The sequence below is a fragment of the Bidens hawaiensis genome, unplaced genomic scaffold (genome assembly GCF_021521415.1).
Source record: "Bidens hawaiensis isolate Kalapana, Puna unplaced genomic scaffold, B.hawaiensis_p1.1 tig00024294_1, whole genome shotgun sequence".
In the NCBI taxonomy this organism is placed as follows: domain Eukaryota; kingdom Viridiplantae; phylum Streptophyta; class Magnoliopsida; order Asterales; family Asteraceae; genus Bidens; species Bidens hawaiensis.
The window spans coordinates 68951-91237 of record NW_027493831.1 but is presented as its reverse complement, the minus strand read 5'-3'; the positions used below and the strand labels follow the sequence as shown (position 1 = coordinate 91237).

At 36.0% G+C, this 22287-nt stretch overlaps 2 protein-coding genes across 2 annotated transcripts; one reads left to right on the top strand and one right to left on the bottom strand.

Moving 5' to 3' along the window:
• Window positions 1-76: 76 nt before the first annotated feature.
• LOC143569053 (uncharacterized) lies at window positions 77-10981 on the bottom strand. Its single transcript, XM_077055057.1, has 12 exons — window positions 10563-10981; window positions 3475-3579; window positions 3010-3321; window positions 2629-2843; window positions 2236-2544; window positions 1931-2126; window positions 1609-1701; window positions 1426-1517; window positions 1184-1301; window positions 1016-1101; window positions 795-846; window positions 77-721 (listed from the first exon to the last, which is right to left on the bottom strand). Exons 2-12 carry the CDS (start codon window positions 3481-3483, stop codon window positions 218-220), a joined length of 1986 nt encoding a protein of 661 aa, XP_076911172.1. The 5' UTR covers window positions 3484-3579; window positions 10563-10981; the 3' UTR covers window positions 77-217.
• Window positions 10982-21361: 10380 nt separating this feature from the next.
• On the top strand, window positions 21362-22078 carry LOC143569042 (histone H2A-like). Its single transcript, XM_077055047.1, has 2 exons — window positions 21362-21616; window positions 21726-22078. The coding sequence occupies exons 1-2, from the start codon at window positions 21407-21409 to the stop codon at window positions 21963-21965; spliced, it is 450 nt and encodes a 149-aa protein (XP_076911162.1). The 5' UTR covers window positions 21362-21406; the 3' UTR covers window positions 21966-22078.
• The last annotated feature ends 209 nt before the right edge of the window (window positions 22079-22287 follow it).

The window sequence follows — 22287 nt, the reverse complement described above, 5'->3', positions numbered from 1 at the left end:
AAATTTTCAGACTAATATCAATTTGCAGTATGTTTTATGCATAGAAATGAAACAAAATGCATAATACCTATCAAATCATTTTGTAAAATAACTAACACAAACAATATTACTAACTAATTATAATTAACATTCTATTCATGCATCAAAAAGTATACAAAGCGCTTCTACCGAACAAAACATCAAAAGCTTTGATCTATCTATTACCCAATCTGAGACCTCAAACGCCATTCAAAAGGCCATGAACTGCATCAGAGATAAGAGAAGCTAAACTCTCATCTCCAGTGCTGATAACAGTACTTGTTTTTTTCACGTGTATCAAAGCCTTATTAGGCTCAGATACATTCAACACCACACATTCATCTTCAGATTTGACTTTTTCCACTGACCCTTTGACCCCTATCTTCTCCAGTGCCAAAACCAGATTTTGCAAATCAACCTTACCCCAATGCACCAAAGGCGTCGTTTTTAAAGACAATGCCGGTTTTTCGTCAACTAAATAGTGTTTCCCTTGATCCACAAAGAGTTTGCCTTTTAACCTTGAAATGGTCAACTCTTGAGATTTCAACCTTGATAAAGTCAACTGTGAAGCCAAGTTTGTTGCAATATTTAGCTCTACAAGATTCTTAGTGCTTGGCACACGAACTGTTTCGTCTTCAGTGAAAAATAGACACGATAATGACTCGTTCAAAGAATTGAAGTATGGTTTTGTGCAATCTGGAAGCTGTTAACAAAGCAAATGTTAGAAAGTTTGCAAATTACAATGAAAATCCAAATTTGCTAAAAATAAATGTTACCAATATCAGTTTTGGCTGAAGCATTTTAAGCAATTGTGGAACCTTCTCCAACCTACAAGGCAAAGAGTGATATGATAACCTATAACAATAATTTCTTTGCTAAAAAACTATAAATGTTATTTGTTTCTTTGGGTCTTGAGTGCTGTACATAAGATAATTATAATATAAAAATGTGTTTTAATCGGAAAAAAATGCAAATGGAAAATTGACATATGACTTACTTTATACTAGAAACGAAAGAACACTCCAAAACCTTCATTGCTATAGGCTTAAAAGGCGAGAGTGCAAAATCAGTGTCAACTCCTTCCTGGGCATAGTTAAATAACCATATTACCCTCCCACACAGGTGGTATGCTATATATTCAAAAGTTAAAAGAGATGAATAATACCTCGAGAACTAAAAGTGCATTTGGATCCGCATGCCAACGTTGAAGTAAATGTACAGCAGGTCCAAGCCTCAAGCTCCAATGAGAACAGAATACTATACATGGCTCTTGCCACATCATTCTGTGTACATAAAATGAAACTAGAAATTAAAATAAGCATAAACATGGTAAATAATCTCCAACGAAATCAAGCAATATACGAGTACATGACTATTGAAATTCCAGAAGCACACAACGTATCTTACAGTAATTGATGTGTGTGAAGTGTTGGAAATACATGAATCTTCTTCTCTTTCATGAGCTCTTCATGACCAAATACAGATTTCCCAGAGTACAGCTGTAAAATCCAGAGAAACAATTATAACACATAAAACAATCAACTGCCTTAAGTTTGAACTTTGAACATATGATTTATTGAGCACTATTACCTTCTCTTGCCTATCTTTGCATAACCATTCTGGTAAAATATTAGTGTATGCCAGCAACTCCTCTGCCACACTCGAGATGATAAATATCGGAACCTACAAAAATAAAAATACCAATATTTTATATTCTTATTAAAACAAACTCTATTTGTAATAACTTATATATAATCCTTATTGTTAGGTACAGCATCCTTGACAATATACACATATAATGCCTTAACTAATTTATAAAAACAGAATGACAGCAATAAAAATCCAAACCTTTAGGAAAAAAAATACTATATGCAGAGAGCAATAATTAACATTAACAAATGAAATAAAACACCTTGATGTCAGATGACTTAATGTGTGAATCAAACAACTCCAGAAGCTGCAACATGATGCTAAGCCTTCCAATGGGAATTAGAACAGAGCCACCAGCCTTCACAGAGTCCATACAACAAGAGCATATGAAGTTTAATTTCTCCATTTCTTCTGAACTCTCATCAAAACCGAGTGACTCCCACGTCCATGAATTCTCACTGCCACAAGTTTCTTCCAAATTAACATAAAAACTTTTCACAACATATAAAGAAAATCTTAAAATAAATTGATATTAATAGCACATTAATTAAATAAAAGAACCATTACCTGTTCGTTGAGCAATTATTGGGGACAATAGATGACCAATTATTCTCATTCCATGAAGCAAAATCAGAAAATATAAGTACATCACTTCCTTGGAGAGCACTGAAATCAAAATTCATTGCAGTTCCAGATGAAAATACAGAGCTCGAAATATATGAAATGTTCCGTTTTGGACTTTTAAGACTCCAATTGCATGAACCTATTTCTAAACCAGAGCTCAAAGCCTTAACCATCAAAGTGCCATTATAGCAAGCTTCTTCTGCATATCGAAGACACTCAACTTTCTGCAAACAGTCCTTCACATCAGCTGCACTGAGAAGAATCTTATATTATTCCTTGTACATAAGTATATATATAAATAATCTTCAGTCGAAAACTTGATGATGCAACCGTTACCTGTACAATGGCAACCAACTACCAAGCTCCGTCCCATCTTTACCAAGAACTACATCTTTCAGTGCAAGTGGAAGAGCTTCAATCTCTTCCCACTTGAACAACTGAAATAAATTAGTCTCATTGGGTCCATAAAAATGCTTATATTCCTTATGCATTGCAATAAGATCTTCCATCAAAAGCTGACCGAGCCTTGCAGTCACCTCGGTTGCATATATCTAGTTATAATTTAAAACAAAAACGAAAAAACATTAACTTTACAATAAATGATAGCAAACTGTTTTTAGAGGTGATAATTTCAACCCATTTACTTGAAATGAGCCAATCACTCACATGGTATTTAAACACATAGATATTCTTGAAAAATAAATCATTTTTAGATACCTTTGCCGAAAAACCTTCAGTGCGAGTAAGAAATGGCAACCCCAGCATCCCCATTGGGCTAGATATCAGTACAACATCAATCAGGGAAACATTCCATAGGTGCAATTTTTCAACAGTTTTATAGTAGGGCTCTGCGGATATTAAATTGTTCTTGTCAAGCAGCTTCTTGGTTTCATATAGAGCAGTAGATATTGGGGAAAAGATTGTTAGTGCAGATAGATCAAGAGGGCAATCAAGTAATATATGGAAACCACATAACTTGACAATGTGGCATGGTGGAAGATTGTAACCACCAGTTTGTTTCAAACTCGTCTGCACATAAATAAAAACAGAAGACAAATATATTGAGATGAAGATTTGAACATATATGCACTCACACACACGAAATGCGTAGGTGCAAGTATCTACATTTGATAGTAATCATAAACACAAACAAACTCATGGGTGGAGATAGAAGTAACGTACAAACTTCATAGGATTGGATATCTATGAATCAACTGGGATACTGCTACAAGTTGCTGCTAATGACCGGTTTATTATAAAACCAATCAACCAAGTAGCATAATTTTCCTGCCAAAACAAAACTGGCTAGTAAAAGGCAGCAAACAAGTGTTGGGATTATTATTATTATTATTATACGTTTATTAAGAGACAAGTTTTGAATCTAATTTACATAATAGTATTATGAAATATTATAAAGCATTTATAAATATAACCGATTAATGTTACTTAGAGCATTCACATTAGCTTCACTATCTTAATTTCTAAAGAACACCTTTTACCTCTATATTTTGTTGACTTACAAAAAACAGCCCACATCTCATTCTCTCTCTCTCTTTTATTATATAATATTTATCTCTTCTTTTTTTATTTGTCTTTCTCTTTATTCAATTGCAAATTTAACTGCTAACTATTTTGTCTTATTATCTCTTTTTTTCCTTTCAATATATATTTTTAACAAAAGAGAGACTTTAATCATATGAAGCATTCCAAATATGGTTTTTAAGTCCGTATCTATGATCAAATTGTTGAAGATGATTCACATGAGGAGTACAAAACATGCATGGGATTCCATCTAGAAGGTTGTTATGACCGGATTAGTAGGTTTAGTCAGTCTTTGTTTGTTCCAGTTTTATATTTTGTTTACATTATATTCCAGGGCTATAAATGCCCCTTTGTTTCTTTGTTTATGTACACGTAAATTATTGTTGTCAATATTAATGAAAGTAAATCCCCTTTGATATAACTGTGTTATCTTATCAATTGTGCTCTTGATTACCAACATTGTGGCATCAGAGCACAGGAGTGAGCGAACATACCTTCTTCCTTGATCTTTCATGAGTGCCTTCTGGTTCAAGCAGGAGTGAACCAACCAATAACTCGCACATCCCAGTCTTATGGGGGAGGATATGAGTATTGGAATATTCGCATAAAGATGATTCTTAAGTTGAAGGATCTATGGGACCTGGTAAAACGGATACTGCTGAACTAAACATTAGTGCACAGGCTCTCAGAGATGCAATGAAGAAAGATGCTAAGGCCATGGCCTTGATCCAACAGACATTTCATGATAAACTGTTTTCAAGATAGCCTCAGCATCGTCTGCCAAAAAACACGGGTCACCCTGAAGATCGAGTTTCAGGTGACTCACAAGTTCAAGCCGTAAAGTTACAAGGGATGAGAAGGGATTCTGAAAATCTACTTATGAAGAGTGGAGGGTTGATTGGTGACTACTTCTCTAGAGTAATGGCTATTGTGAGCCAGCAACGTGCATATGGAGAAGAAGTAACAGACCAAAAGATGGTTAAAAAAGTTCTGAGAAGCAATACCAGTTACCCCTAAGTTCAACTATGTGGTGCCATCCATAGAGGGCCTTTGATCTGACTCAACTGTCCCAAGTTAACCTGATGGGGTTAAGAAGGTTCTGAGAAGCCTTACCCCTAATTTACTTCCTAGATATTAAATCCAAGGCAGGCCTTCACTAAATTTAAATATTTAAAGCCTTAGTTGAAAAGCAAAGTGAGCACCAACTTAAGGTCTTAAGAACAGATAGGGGTGGGGAATATTGTTCAAATGAGTTCAATTCGTTTTGTGAACTCAATGGTATCAAAAGAGAGTTAACTGCGCCATACTCCCGTGAACAAAATGGGGTCTTAGAAAGAAGAAACAGAACACTCCTAAAGGCTAACTCTAACTAGAGGCATGCTTAAAGCAAAAGAGCTACCTAATTATGTTTGGGCAGAGACTGCTGCCACAGCCGCACATGTACTAAATATGTCACCAGCTAAGTTCGTAGTAACCAAGACTCCTTTGAAGTTTGGATGAACAGAAAACCAGTTGTGACTAATATGAGGGTGTTTGGGTGTATTGCATATGATTCGATTCCTTCCCAACACAGAAGAAAATTAGATGACAAATCTGTCAAGCGTATTTTCATAGCATACTCTAGCCAGACAAAAGGGTACGGGTTGTATAATCCTATTACTAAGCAAATCAGTACAACAAGAGATGTTAAATGCATTGAAGATGCACAGTGAGATTAGAAGGGCAAAACTGTCAATGAATCATATCAGTTGGTTGAAGATGATTCAGAAGACTTGTCAGATGAAGATGCACCTTATGATCACTCCTCAACAACTGAACCAGGCCAAAGCTCTAATCAAGGTGAGTGCCCTCACCTTCATTTGTTACTCCTACTGATGACAGGTCTCAGATTGCTCCAACAGATACTAGTACCTTTCTAATGAATATCAGGAACCTTGAGACAGGTCTTGTCAATTAGCACTATCCACTACTGATCCCCCAAACCTACAATGAAGCTTGTAAAAGAATGGAATGGCAGGCTACAATGAAAGAGGAATTGGATGCAATTAATCACAACAATACCTGGAAACTTGTTAACCACCAGTTGACAGGAACTTGACAGGAACTTAACTGGTGCATACAAGACCAAGTTGAACCCTCAAGGAGAAGTGATCAAGTACAAAGCTAGACTGGTGGCCATAGGCTATTCTCAAATAAAAAAGGAGGGGGGGGTCGATTTTCAAGAGACATTTGCCCCAGTGGCAAGGTTTGAAAGAATAATAATCATTTTGTCTATTGCAGCCTATTTAGGTTGGTCGGATGTGAAGTCAGCTTTCCTTAATGGAAATGGAATGAGGTGAAAGGAAAGGAGGATCACGTATATGTTCTCTACAAAGCGTTGTATGGGTTGAAGCAGGCTCCAAGGGCCTGGTATGCTAAGATTGATGCATACTTTGTTGAAATACATTATACATCAAACAAACTGGTATCAATGAAAGTATTTATGTATGCATCTATGTAGATGATATTGTATATACCAATTCATGCAGATCCCTTGCAGATTAGCTTAAACAAGGAATGATGACTAACTTTGAAATGACTGGCCTTGGATTACTCAATTTATTTTTTGGTATTGAAGTGAAGCAATCATCCCAAGGGGTATTTGTGTCTCAAGTTAAATATGCAACTGAACTTCTCAAAAAACATGGTATGTTGAATTGCACTTTTAAACCTACTCCTATGAATTCAGATGAGAAGTTACAGATTGAAGATGAAGCAGACAAGGTAGACCCTACTATTAATAGAAACATTGTGGAAGGATTGATACCTTACACGTCCTAGACCTGATGTTGCTTTCTCAGTTAGCTATGTGTCAAGATTCATGCAATCTCCCTCCAAACTTCATTTTGGGGCAGTACAAAGAATCCTGAAGTATCCGGCTGGTACACTAAAATTTAGACTATAATCCAAGAAAGGTAAAGGTGACAAACAGATCGTATTATCAGGTTACACTGATAGTGACTGGGCAGGTTGCATGGATGGTAGAAAGAGTGTATCAGCTCAAGTGTTCACTATAGAAATTGGTATAATTACCTGGAATTCAAAGAAGCAACCAACTGTTGCTTTATCATTATCAAATACAGAAGCGGAATCTGTGGCAGCTACTGGTGCTACTTGTCAAGTAATTTGGTTAAGAAGGGTGTTAGATGATTTGGGGTGGAGTCAAGAAGGTGCTACAACCATTCACTGTGGCAATCGATCTGCCATTTGTCTCTCAATGAATCATGTCCTTCACAGCAAATCAAACCATATTGAACTGAAGTTCCATTTCATCCGTGACGTGGTAGAACTCAAGTTGAAGTATCATTACACAAGAAATCAGTTAGCGAACAATTTGATTAAGGCACTTCCTCAAGACAAGTTTGTCTATTTCAGACATGAACTGGGGGTCATGGACTGTGAATTATGGGGTTTGCTGAAGATAATTCACGAGTAAAACACGTGCATGGGATTCCATCTAGAAGATTGTTTGAGTTTTAAATAAGCTAACCGTTGGTCAGCCTATGACCAGGTTATTAGGTTTAGTCAGTCTTTGTTGGTTCCACTTATTTAGTCTGTTTACGTTATGTTCCAGGGCTATAGATGCCTCGTTTGTTTCTTTGTTTATGTACGCAGAAATTCTTGTTTTCAATACTAAGGAGAGAGAATCCCCTTTGATATAGCTGTGTTATCTTATCAATTGTGTTCCTGATTACCAACGCATCTTAGGGGCATTCTTTGGTTTACGTAATCGAGGTTTGGGTTGTTAAACGGCTCGGGTTATTGGGGCATTGAGTTTCGAAAAAAAACTACCCAGTTCCCAACCTAATAAGGTTTGGTTTAATAGGCGATCGGGTTTCGATTAACAGGTTGGGTTCGGGTATGTTTATTTGGGTATCTTGACATTATATAGACTATAATATAGTTGCTATGAACTATAACATTGAGAAAGACAACCATTTGAAGTTCTAGTTTAAACAAATCCTACTCTAATCCCAAACACAAATAATCTGCAGCAAAATTAATATAACATAGTGAGAAATGCAGACGCCACAACCAATGCGATCTGTTTGACCTACATGACGTGTTTTCTTTAAAGCCAGTTCCTTGGGCACACATGTTCGGTCATTCCAACTTAATTTGTTTCATAATTATCATCAATCTAATGAAACCTAAGAAGGGCGTCAACACAGTCAATAGCTTGTTTGGCAACTCAAGCATAAAATAGCAGCAATATAAAGTTTAACATGTATGAGTTGTTGGGTTATGAAGGCCTTTGGGCCGGTTTTATTAGAAGGCCCGGTTTTGGCTCCTAATTATGTTTAACCCTAATCTTGTTTATTATATATATCCCATCATGTAATTGTAATCTTGGTTCTGAGCTAATAAGAAAACCTAGTTGCAGCCCGTGGACGTAGGTCCCCTCGCGGGGACCGAACCACGTTAAATTCTTGTGTCGTTTATATTTTCGTTTATGTGTGTTTATCGTTGTGCATGTGTGTGCTGTTTCGCTTCCGCGCGCCGCTTTGTTCCTAACAAGTGGCATCAGAGCTTTGGCTCGTTGTTTACACACGGTTTTGCACGGGTATCGATCGAAAAAAAAAAAAAAAGGTAGAAGAGGCTGGTTTGAGAAGGGCTGCTACAGTGCCGCCGCTACAGTGCCGCGGTGAACAGTATCCGGCATGAACAGTGTTTCCGGCCGTGAACAGTGATTCCGGCGGTGAACAGTATTGTCAGAGATCTTCGTTTTTCTGGTTAACAGGGCTGTTCGGGGCTGTTTTTCAGGGCTGTTTGGGACGGTTTTCCGGGTGATTTTGCAATTAGAATTCCTGTTTTGGACTTCTTGGAGTTGCAGGTTTCACTCGGGCGTTGCAGGTGAAGCACCGGGTCGGGTGTTTCGGGTTTTAGGGTTTTTCTTTGGAGGTTGCTCGGCTTCAGGGAACCGGGTTTTGTGAAGACCATTTAGGTTCGGGTTCAGATTTGTTTGCAAGAGATTAGTCTGAGTACTGGTGATGGATAAACTTGGAGAAAATGGAACCAGCGGGTGTGCTGGTGACGGCATAAGTGAAAAAAAAAAAAATGAGGTTAGTGGCAAGTCATGTTAACTATTGCTCGTTTGGATGATCTTTCGGTTAGGGTTTGAGTTAACTGATCGTGTGTACGGTCATAGAACCCTTGGTACCGCTTGATTTCATGAAAGTTCTACTGTTGTTATAACTGTTTGCCTGTTAGCTGGTTCGAAACTGTGATTATTACTTCTTGTTCGTTTGGAATTGTGAAGTTATATCTTGTTTGGTGGTGATCAGTGGTACACCATTTGAGAGGTTCATAATCTCGTGTTGGGTAAAGTTATTTGCCGGGATAGTACGAGTGGGGTTCATCTCATGGAGTGTTGGTGTGGCATGGATTGGGATAACAGAGACAGTGGGAGCTGGGCATAGTCGACTTGGTAGGTTGCGTAGAGGTGAGACATTTTAAGAGTCGATGTCGAAAGGTTTGGAATTCTGCTTTTGAGAATGTATCTGGGGTTGATGCATTGAGACTCAGTGAAGGCGGTGAAGACTCTTGGGTTCAAGATTCTAGTTTGCTTTATTTCTTGTTACTCACTTCAATGAAGCATTTGTTGAATCTTTTAGTTAAAGACTTTTGGAAGATACGGTCTCTGTATCGTCGGAAGAAGTGAACCAACTTCCGAGTTATAAGGTCTTGGCTCGCTGAATCGGGTAGAGCTAAGGGGTTTCAGTTTGCAGACATGAAGCCTGGAGCCACAGTGATGTTAGCTTGAGCGTATTCGGAGGTCTGAACATGTTCGGGGTTTTGGTAACAGTGGGAGCACGCGGTGTGTTCTAGGTTTGTTTCCAAAGGGACGTTGAGTTCGGAAGACTGGGAAATCCGAATGTGAAAATCTCTCCTGGTATAGTCTGCTGATTTTTGGAGAGTGATTATCCTCTGGAAGTCTTTGGAGCCGGTAGTGTGAGTAAGTGAGGGCCGGTTAAGATTGAGGATGAGCCATTGGCGGGTTTTGTCATGGCTGGGTCTGTGATGACCGGATTGGAGCTCTCGGGAGCTTCAATGGGCCTTTCAGGTAACTGATGGGAAGGGGCGCTGCAACTGGTGTGGATTGGTAGAAATCTTAGTTTGTTCCTAGAGAACTGGAGGCTTGGAGAACTTCTTTTGTTGAAGTTTTAGCTTGTTCTTGGAACTGGAGGCTTGGTTGATTTCTATTACTGAAGATTACTAGAGTTACTGGATGAATGAGATTGTTATATTTACTTGGATGGCAGGCTGGAATTTATCGCAAGGCCTTCAAGTGGGAGATTGTTGGGTTATGAAGGCCTTTGGGCCGGTTTTATTAGAAGGCCCGGTTTTGGCTCCTAATTATGTTTAACCCTAATCTTGTTTATTATATATATCCCATCATGTAATTGTAATCTTGGTTCTGAGCTAATAAGAAAACCTAGTTGCAGCCCGTGGACGTAGGTCCCCTCGCGGGGACCGAACCACGTTAAATTCTTGTGTCGTTTATATTTTCGTTTATGTGTGTTTATCGTTGTGCATGTGTGTGCTGTTTCGCTTCCGCGCGCCGCTTTGTTCCTAACATGAGTGTCAAAAAACGAAGAAGGGATACTGAGGCATTTTCAGTAACAGTTGGGGTGCATAGAATATAGTAACATAATAAAATATAACAAAGAGATTTTACGGAAACTAACCTTGGGAAAATGCCAATGGAGTTACGGGTCGGGCATTTGTACCTTAAAGAGGAATGGATAAGTAGAAGAGAGAAGTGTGGCACCTGTTCTTTTCTTGATACTAGCTTGGGCTTGCTGTGTTCAAATTCTCAAATCCAATATTGCACTTGCATCGGTTCCCTGTATTACACATTGATGTTTGTTGGGTAGATTGCCCAGGGGAGAAGAAGCAAAGGTTAGAAAAATATAATAGAAAAAGATATAAAGATGGACAGGAATACCCTACACCATCTATATATTTATTCTCTAAAATAGAGAACTGGTCAAGTGATGATGATTTGTGTGTTTTCTCTGAATTTTTCTTTGGAATGTGCAGAGAATGTAAGTATAGAGAAACCCATGAAATGCTCATTCAGCATTCACATCCCATTCTCCATTTCTATTTATATAATTTAATAAAAAACATGTTTTTTTATAAAAAGAAACTGTTTAATCTTCAAAAACTTCTTAGAGCATTCACGGCAACTTCACTATTTCTATCTCTATAATTTAACTTAAAAACACATATATCTCTAAAGTTTGTTTGCTTTCAAAAATCATACCACAACTCATTCTCTCTTTTTATCTCTATTCTAATATATAATATTTTTCTCTTCTTTTTTTATTATTTCTAATATAGTTCTATCATTATCTTGCGGTGCCATCGAGTAGTAACTTACAACAAGCCATGCATATTGCAGCAACAAAAACTTAGCAAAGGAAACATTATTACATCTTAACCAAAAAAAAAAAACTTGTGGAATTGCTACTTGTAATGGTGCAAATGAGCCAAACTGCTCGCAAGCTACTCAATATCAGCTAGTGAAAAAGCTCGACCAAGCCCGGGCTCAAGCCTAAAAGTAAGCTTGTTTAATAAACGAGCCCGAGCTTCTCTTATCGAGCTCAAGCCAGCTCACGAGCCTGTTATTTGTATAATTTTTATAATGTGTGTGTGTCACAAACAAAATAAAATTTATGTAGTATATATGATGTTATGAAAAAATAACTAAATGATATACATTATGTTATATATAAAATTATAACTGAAAAAATATAGATAAAAAAATAATTATAACTATATAAAAATTAATTAATAAACAAAAAATGAGCCAAGATCGAGCTTTCGAAATAAAGATCAAAACGAGCGGAGCTCCGTGTAAGTTAAACGAGCCTAGTCGAGCTCATTTTCACCCCTAGTACTAAAGTTAGGGACTGATATATAGCAACTGTTATCCAAAATCCATGTTAAACAAATGAATACAATAAATATTGACAGTAGAAGTCTTGAAGGGTTCATATGTAATAGAAGAGTGGTCTGAATAGCTAAATTGTGCAACTTGGGATTGTATTAGACATTCTAAACAACTTGGGTGCAAAGTTTACTCGAAGTGAAATGGAAGCCCTAAATTAAATTAGTTATGAACAAGATTAAATAGGAGTAAAATAAAAAGAAAGAAACCTGATAAAAGAAGAAGAATTATAGAAAGAAAGCGGTTGTAAAACCCTAATCGATGAAGTTCAAAATCCTCAACACATTGAAACTGATTTCGTCGCCGTCATTTACGTTTGTGAATCTTGGAGGGAACAAAAGGCGGGAGGTCACAGAGGGTTTTTTTTATGGAGAAAGAGGCGCCAGGAAGGTTATGTAAAGGGTGATACAGGGGACATAACTAAGTCAAGTGTATGTTTCATGTCCCTATAAAATCCTTATATAAACTCTAAAATCTGAAGTTTGAGAATTAGTGTGACGATAATAAAATTGATCTCGTAGACAATAGATAATGACGAGGGTATTGGATTATAATAATTAAATTTTTGTTGTGAAACCACCGACGATTTTATAAGTTGTATGTCACCTTTTTACTTTTGTCAAACCAATAATATGAGTTCGTCTGCTCAATTAGTCTTTCTAAATAGTTATTTTGGTATTATAAATACCATGTATTGTAATGATTAATTTGCATCATCTTTCTTTATTCTCTTGTTTCTTTGTTATATTCAAGTTTCAATATTACTTCAATAATCTTGATATAATCATGGCTAATATCATAATAAATTTGTTATTGCTATGTTCAACTTTAAAAAATGTATCGCAATAGTTTCAACCAACCTACTTTTTCTATGAGGTTAGACTCCGTTAGTTTTTTGCTAACGTAAGCCATGAAATGGACGCTTATGTGGAAAAAAAATATGTTGCGTCGTTATGTGGAATATAAAAAAAAATCTTTAAAATGTTCTTTTATAAACACACGTCATACCAAACCACCACTACACCAACCGCTACCACCCATGTTTCATTCAAAACACCACCACCATCACTGTCGTCGTCACTCCCTCGACCACCACGTATCCACCATCCCACCAACAAAAAACCTCCGTATCCACCAAAACTTCCACCCTCAACCTGCAACCACCTAACACCGCAAACCTCCACCCCAAACAATCCTCTTCGTCGTCGACATCTTTACTAAACCCTTACCCACCATTTTATACCCGCCTACGCCACACTATCACCATTGAGTCAGGACCAAGTGTCACGTCCCAACCTACGACGGAATATGTCTGGGCACGACTGATTGCACAATAGCTCACAAGACACAATAAATAATAATGACAATAATTAGTTAATTTATTTCAAAAATCGATGTACATCATGGTCCAAACAAAACAATCTGTAATACAAAACAAACTAAACTATACACATGTCTTTTATGTGGTGAATATCCTAATGTCTAAAACTACTAGTTTCAAATACAATCGTCCAATAAGTACATGCAACATATGCAAAAATAAATATATTTGTCAACACAAATATTGAAGCAAAATGCAAGATTTGATATATAACAGCTGTAAAAGACAATTAATATACGGATGCGGAATCACAACAATTAATTATAACAACAAATAAAAAATTGTTCAGCATGACATTGGTTCGGTCAAGCTACTAAAAAGGGTGTGAGATCTTTACTAATGAGGATGAGAATGAGGCCACAAACAATAAAGCAACAAACAATAATTCATATAACATGTAACAACTAATCGAGCAATACACGTAAATGCATAAATTAGAATTGTGGTTAAGGGTGATAAATAGTTTTAAAGGTTTTTGTGGTACACATGTTGCCCCAAAAATAACAAAAGTAAAATGAGGTGTAAATTACTCACCTTAGAAAGTTGGCGAGCGAGGGGAAATTTTAAAATATAAGAAAGATTGACTTAAGCGAACTGATCAAACCAAACTTGTGATTCTAACCCTAAAATCAAACAATAACAACAAATAAATAAAAATAGTAAATTTTGACCAAAATAACTTATAACTTGAGGTCTTTAAATAAAAAAAGTAAAACAAAATGAGTTTAAGCGAGTGTTCGGTTCGTAATCGGTCCGAATGTCGATATGAGATCGGATTCGGTCCAACATACCCAAAACATAATTACAAACATAAAAGGCTCAGAAGCTAATTCAAGTTAGTTCATGGTGTAACTGAAAAACCCCAAATTTGTTATTAACATAACCCCTAAATTGAATTTGATTCAGTTGAACATTGAAATCCCCAAATCTATTGAGGTTAGATGAGGGATTTCATTCAAGGGTTGATAACTAACAGTAAAACAAAAACTTACCCGATAATTGATGAAAGAACCAGAAGAAATTGAACTGGAATACCCGTTTGACCTTTGAAAGTCAAACTTTGAAGAACACTTTGATTGAGCTTGAATTCGAAAGAGAAAGTCAAAACTGACGGGTGAGTGGAAATTATGCAGATGCTAATAAGGGTTTATATATAGACGAAAGAGCTTGATGATCACAAAATCGTTTAAATTTAAAAGACTAGGTCTATCAGCAAATTTATGGTTATCCAAGGAGTTAAAACGAATTAAAGGATGATTTAGAGATAACGGATAGATTTAAAACATGGAATAAATCCATGTCTATCAATTACATAAGAAGATTCGTGAAACAAGATAAAAAAAAGGATTAAACGAGTCAAAAATGAAAAACACGCTGCAACTCGGTCCCCCAAGCGTTGTGGCGCACAGAGGCGTGTCCTCCGATACTCATGGTTAGGTGCGGGTGGGTACAAGGTGGTGGTGAGGCAAATTTTATTTATTATTACTTTTTTAAATTATTTATTTGAAAATAGGCGAATGCTACACTAAGGTTGAGTTCATTTATGATTTTAGGGGTTAGGTTCATATGTTATAACAAACCATAAAAACAAATAAATGAACAAAAGAATGAAAAAGTAAGAAAATGAAAGAAGGAAAATTTCATCTCACATTGGTGGAGGAAAGAAAAGGAGAGGCTCCCACCTTAGTATAAATAGGTTTGTAAATTTCTTGTCCCACATCGTTAGATGATAAAACTAGTAAGCACTTTATAAGGAAGAAAATTCCTATGTTAATGTTCTTATAAGACATATCAAACCCAGTGGTCCTAGCGGAGGGTGCGAAGCACTCGAACGCGAACGGGCTCGGGCGAAGTGCGATGGGCGCAATGTGGCGCTTTGATGGGTGCGACGTGGAGGTTACGCAGAGGACACGTGGCGTGCCACGTAGCAGGCCTAGGACTGGCTCGACACATAGATATATGCTTATTCGCGATACGCGATGGCTTTCTATTTATGCCCACCGCGTACCGTGATGGGGTCCGAAACTTGCTATAAATAGAAAGGAAATGGGACCTTCAGAATTCGCTCAAAACTTTCTTTTCTCTATGAGTTCTCACACACAAACATATTATTAAGATTTTAGTATAATACCCGAGTGTCGTAACGATATCCTATCCGATCGAAAGAAGCTTATATACACGAATCCGAAAGTTCTGCCTGTTAAGGTAAGACATTGTGACATCGTGTAAAGTTTATACTCTCGTGATTATCGTTATGATTATTGGTTTTATACTAATCTAGTTATACTACATTGTGTTTATCATAGGTACTTAATACCAGGAAGTGTTCTTTAATTATAAACCTGCAAGGTGAGACATTCGAGTTTTTATACCACTCACATTTACGTGAGACAAATGTTTTTCCGACACTGTCATGATGATTTCAAAACCTATAAAACTCATGGCAGATGATCAAAATGTTTTCAAGTATATTTTTAAAGTATTTTAAATACATTACAGTGATTAAGTCTCTGTAGACTTACGGGATGGTTACTACTGGTATTGTGTGGTTTTGTATACAAGGCTTGCCTACTGGGCTATTACACGTTACTTATTGGACAAGTGTTAGCCAATAAGTAATATGACCACAGTCACAGATACGGTCGAGTGACAAGTACCTTTCGGTAATTTGTAAGCAGGCAGGTGTAAAAACATCTTAATGTTGTAACTGTAAAATGTGTCACTTACAAATGAATGTACTCACCGGTATTTCTTGTTGATCAAATATTTTAAACATGTTTCAGGTGACTTGTTAGAGACAAAGGAATGATGCATGCGGGTTTCCAGCTTAAATAAGTGGCTTGTCACCAGAATAAAGAAACGTGTTTTGTAAATTAGGGTTTAACCCTATAAAACTTATGTTTGTATCAAAAGGGATTAAATTCCCGTTTTATCATAATAATAATTATGGTGTTTTTATAACTCTGATCATTTTTCCTAACTACGGTTCTGATGAAAATTTCCGCTGCAAAATAATTTAATAAACACCGATACCACCAATCAATGTTCACGGCTTCCCATCCCGGGGTATAGGGGCCGGGGGCTGTGACATATGTGATTTTGGGGGTTAGGGTTGATGGCGGTGATTTATGATGGCAGATGATGATTCATGGTTAGCTGGGGGAGGGGTACGAGGTGGTGCACGGCGGTGTGACTGTGAGAGGCAGGCGGCTGTGGTGGTGGTTAACACATAGGCAACCACATAAGCAATCCATATCATTGTTTTTTTTTTCTACACCATGATCCACGTCAGCAATAACTAATGGAGTTTAACCTCGTTGCTGAAAAGCTGATTAGAGGAAAGTAGGTTGAAAATTAAGACTGTTATGGTTCATTTTTTAAAAAGTTTGGATTAGCGTTAGCCAATTGGTCAATCAATCAATTATACTTAGTAAAAATCTCACTAATGTCACAATCCAATCGTTGGTTCACAGCTCAAAAGGTATTATCATACAATTTAAATATGACATATCTAATTTATTTATTAAAGTCATAATTTCAATCAAGTACACCATGTTCAAACAAATTACAAAACAATTCCAAATAAACTAAATATCTCAAAATAATAAAATCAAGCACAATAGTATATTAATTAAATTAACTTAGGGTAACTCTAAATGATATTTCACCTTAGCTTCAAACCAACTGATAACCTACATATACGTACAAAATAATATAGGTTGGTAACACGATGTTGAGTGAGAACATCACCAGTTTTGATATAATGGTAATAATATGTGAATAAAAGAGCAAAATTGATACAGTGAGCATAAATCAATCAAACCATGAGAAAATAGTTGGTGTCAGTTGACCATTGCCTAGCGAATCGGGCTTTGGCTACTATGACAAAATAAATGCAAATAAGGGTGTCGGTTGACCATTGCCTAGTGAATCAGACTTTAGCTACTAAGACAGGTATGATCATACTTTAATGTGATTATGATTGACATCTCCGAATGCGATAAAGTAAAATAATCAGACAAATAACAATTAATCATTTAATCTATCAACACACAATATTCACATTTTGCTAGTGTGTATAATATACAATATGTGAAAAAGGTAAAATCAGGGGAGTAACTGCTTACATTATAACTTAGGCGAGTTTAGAGATAATAAAAAATAAACAAGAAACCAAACGTTAACGTGCTGACTGAGATAACCCGAGCGAACCTGAGGCTTGGAGATAATGAACTATAATTAAAATCGAGAACAACGCAACTGGAATCAGGTTAATTGAATGTGTAAAACTCAAGTTATAAGATTTTAAAGATTTAAGCGAGTTGGTACTGTTCAAAATCCGAACTTCAAGTCGGGAGTCGGGTTCTGACCAATACACTCAAAAGATAATGGTGAACAAAAAGATTTCTGGCCTAAAAGCTAGTTTTGACCCAAAGATAGAGAAATTGATAAGTCAAATGAGTTTGACTGAAAAACCCTTAACGGACCGAGATCAAATTGACCACCGAGATTTTCTCAATCAGAGAAATTGATTGAGGGCTTTTGTATTTGAGACACAAACCTTCAAAAATGCATAAGACAACTTACCCTGAAAGTGATTGGAACTAGGAGAAAACCGTGGTCAAACATTTCTTGATTAATTCTCATCCACTATATCCCTATCATCTTAAAAATTTAGAAAATTGAACAAAAACATCACTACATTTCATCCACTATATGTATTCCTACCCACTAAAATTTAACAAAAACCCACATATTTCCCCAAATAAAAAAAGTTAATATTCGCTCCTATGTCATCTCGCTCACACTCACCTACATACATACATCCCCTCACAATATAAAAGATGAAATTAATTTAAAAAAAATGATATATATATATATATGATGGATGAACTGTGAGAGTTTCTTGTGAGAGTTTCTTTTTTAGTTACAAATATATTTTAAAAATATGTCTTTTTATGGGAAAATTCCCATAATAGCCCTTTTAAGAGAGAGAAAACCTAAAATAGCCCAAAAATCCTAAATATTTCAAAAATAACCCACTAAATTTGGACTGAGGCGACATATAGGGAAAAGATAGACGAGATCTTTAAACCAATAGAAATTTGACGTGTGTAAAGTTTTATGAAAATCCGACGATTTATTTGAAAATATTGGGGGACCAGTCCATATTTTCCACTAAATCTTCTTTTGGTAAAGCAGTCTTACCCGACGGTTTAATAATGTTTCCTACCATATCCCTTCAAATTCCAAAAACATGAGAAATTGTGCCTTTAAACTCATTCTTTCAAGCGCATTTGTGGTGAATTTGTACCAAGGAGACCATAATTTTAAATATTGAGGGACCCGTCCATATTTTTTCACTAAGTCTTATTCTTAAAAGTTGTCTTGCCATACAGTTTATTAAGGTTTCCCGCCTGACTCGTACAACTTTTAAACACATGAAAAAATGTGTCTTTCAACTTAGTCTTTCAAGACGCATATTTGGTAAATTTGTTCTAAGAAGACGGGATTTTAGGTAAGTTCTTCCAGGTCCGTCCATAATTTAAATTATATGTAGTATCTCATATTCCTCAATCATTCACCTTCTCTTCCACAATCATCTCACTAACACTTGTTCTTGAATCCAAACCATGAAGTTTAAGAGGGGAACATAATCATAGCTTCCATTATTGGTTTGCCATTCACCACCATAACAAACAACAACATTATTAAATTCCATGGAAGATTAAGGTTTATGGTTGTATGAGCCGGTTTATTTAATGGATGAAGGAGGAGTATGAAGATGAAACACATGTATATGAAAATAATGAAAGTTATATTCATTGGATAATCATGTCAGAGTAGACGGAATTACCTAAAATCCTTTTGGTGTAGACGAAATTAAAATTAATTTTGTAGGTGTGGATTAGATTTCAACTCATAAGAAATAAACCACTAGCTCGTCTCCTTGGTACAAATTCACCACAAATGTGTCTTGAAAAACTGAGTTTAAAGGCACAATTTCTCATGTTTTTGAAATGTGAAGGGATCTGGTAGGAAAAATTATTAAACTGTTGGGCAATACTGTTTTATTAGAAGAAGATTTAGTGAAAATATGGACCGGCCCCCAATATTTTCATATAACTCGTTGGATTTTCAGAAATCTTGACACATGTCAAATTTCTATTATTTTAAAGATCTCGACGGATCTTTTCCTAGGCGTTGCCTTAGCCCAGCTTTAATGGGTTATATTGGGAATATTTAGGGACTTTGGGCTATTTTAGGCTTTCTCTCTAAAAAAAAAGGCTATTATGGAAATTTCCCTCCTTTTGTTTTTGGGTTAAATATAGGGTGGATGATATGGAGGGATGTGCATGCTCTAAAACACCACTACATGGAAAAACAAAGTACACATGTATATTTAGATGCTCACATTCAACCTTTATATTTTGTTGTGAGTATATAAAAAGAGAAAAAAAAACAATAAAATAAATGCTTGCGAGTAAAATAGAGAGTTATATGTGAAAAATAAACAAAATTTAGAGAAACACATGTTTTTTTAATTAATTACAGAGATAAAGATATAAGCTTGGATATGAATGATCTAAAAGATTTTGGCAATTTTCTCACTAAATCTGTAGATTAATGTTTCCACTTTCATATCGGTGTCTCCAAAGGTTTATGTTCCTATTTTCACATCGATTTCTCCACAAAGTTGTAGTTCCCAGTTGGTTTTTGTTGTCAATCTTTGAGATTCATACATGTTTACATCTTTTATCATATTTCACTGCGAGCCTCTTTTAATACACGACCACCAATTATTTAAGGTATATATACATATCTATCACACACGGATGGATTGAACGTTTTGATTTGTGTGATTTCAAGAATAATAATTCGACTTTACAACAAAAGAGGAACCATGTCTAACATATCTTGTCTTTAATCCATATGACTCTTCATTATGTTACGTATATGCCAAGTAAACCTAATGTTTCCTTTGAGCTTTGTCAATAACATGCTATCATTTTTTATCATTCCTCAACCTCTTTTAAGTGTTCATGTGTGCTTTGTTGTGTTGATTGAAAAAGTTGTTAATTCTAACTCAACATATTGTGAATTAAACTGGAGTGTTAGTAAGTTCTAATAGCAATTTCAAGCCTCAATCATCTTTAAATTGGTTCTGGTAAGTAACTTAAAGCCCGAGTTCTAATTATTGATTTAGTTATGATTGGTATATTGATTTTTGTTAGATCATGAATTTTTAGACTTTTTTAGGCAAATAAAGAAGATAAGAGGACAATTAGTGTTATAAAACGTGTGTGTTACCCGGGAATCAATAATTAAATTTTTAGACTTTTTTAGACAAACAGTTATGTCTAAGGCAAGAGTTACATAAATAATCCTATTGGACTCGTGACTCTTACCCGGGAATCAACTTGCTGGAGGTCATGTTCTTGGTTTAAGACATTCTCGTATGTGACACTCTAACTGATTTTAAAATCCAAACTTAATCCATGGCATCCCGTGATCAGTTCAACAAGTTACTGTGTGTACTCTTGTTCATCCAACAAACGATGTCAGTTCATAACCCCTTTTTAAATACTTTTATTCATGGGGTGGAAAACATAAGAAAATCAAAACCAGATCAACCCAAGTTGATTGAGAACTCTTGTTAGAAAATCATTGAAATCTCAACATCAACAAGCATCGTCTTTACAACCTTAGTTAGATATCATAACCTTTGAAGGGATATATTTTAGTATATTAAAAGATTTATAAATAATGAACAATCTATACAAAAGTTATAAAAACATGATTAAACTTAATATAAATCTAATCGTTTATATTTTTATAATATTTGAGAACATAAATCACCTCCAATTTAATCCACATGTATACTATTTATTTTCAAACTCTTTAAAAACATGAACACAACCATCCGGCGGGAAAAGCCAAAAACTTTTAACACAAATTAAAATTTTCACCAACCTCTCTCATTGGCTACTTACCCAACACACGGATCCAACATAAACAAATCTCCACCGTTGATGAATCCCAAATCCAACCGCCAAAAACAAATCCACCCAAACACTCCCGATCCTCGTCATCAATCACACCACTATATAAACAACTCACCAGCAACAAACCCAAAATATCAATCAAACCATTAAGTCACTAATTAATTAACTTACTAAGAGCTAGTAATCGAAATGGAAACCACCGGAAAAGCCAAGAAGGGTGCTGCAGGTCGCAAAGCCGGCGGTCCAAGGAAGAAGTCCGTCACCCGGTCCGTCAAAGCCGGTCTCCAGTTCCCGGTCGGCAGAGTTGGCCGGTTCCTCAAGAACGGCCGATACGCTAAACGGGTCGGTACCGGAGCTCCGGTTTACCTAGCCGCTGTTCTCGAATACCTTGCTGCTGAAGTAAGCAATTTTTTATATTTAGTAATTTTATTATTAATTAACAATTAGGGTTTTGTTTAAAATTGGTTGATTTGAATTGGGTATTAATTTGAATTTAATTTTGAATCAGGTTTTGGAGTTGGCGGGAAATGCTGCAAGAGATAACAAGAAGAGTAGGATCATTCCTAGGCATGTGTTGTTGGCAATCAGGAATGATGATGAGCTTGGGAAACTGTTGTCGGGTGTGACGATTGCTCATGGTGGTGTGCTTCCCAACATTAACCCTGTCTTGTTGCCCAAGAAGTCTGCGGCGGCTGTGAAAGAGCCCAAGTCGCCTGCTAAGGCTGCCAAGTCTCCAAAGAAAGCTTAGATTTGGTTGTTGTTGGTGTAGCTATGTTGGAAATGGGATGTAGGTTTTTAATAGTGGTGTTATTTTGGTGTTCATGAATGGAATGAAATGAAAGAAACCCCTTGTTTCGATTATATCTGTTGATTCTGTGTAATTCTGTTTTTAACAATAATATACAAGCTACTTGTTAGGTGTGTTGTTAAACCAAATTCAATCCAGGTTTATTTTAATCATTTCATTAATGTGATTATGTGAGACATCATAAACTAATCTTTATGCAGAATTTGTGAAGTTGTTTAATAATCTTATCCTACTATATTTATCAAACATTGCATCTTCTTTC

Excerpts from the sequence above, each read along its gene's own strand:
- LOC143569053 (XM_077055057.1), bottom strand. Across the intron at positions 2,545-2,628 it reads AGTTGGTTGCCATTGTACAG|TGCAGCTGATGTGAAGGACT; the intron begins GTAACGGTTGCA and ends GATTCTTCTCAG. Across the intron at positions 1,702-1,930 it reads TTAAGTCATCTGACATCAAG|GTTCCGATATTTATCATCTC; the intron begins GTGTTTTATTTC and ends TTATTTTTGTAG.
- LOC143569042 (XM_077055047.1), top strand. The coding sequence starts at position 21,407 with ATGGAAACCACCGGAAAAGCCAAGAAGGGTGCTGCAGGTCGCAAAGCC. Across the intron at positions 21,617-21,725 it reads TCGAATACCTTGCTGCTGAA|GTTTTGGAGTTGGCGGGAAA; the intron begins GTAAGCAATTTT and ends ATTTTGAATCAG.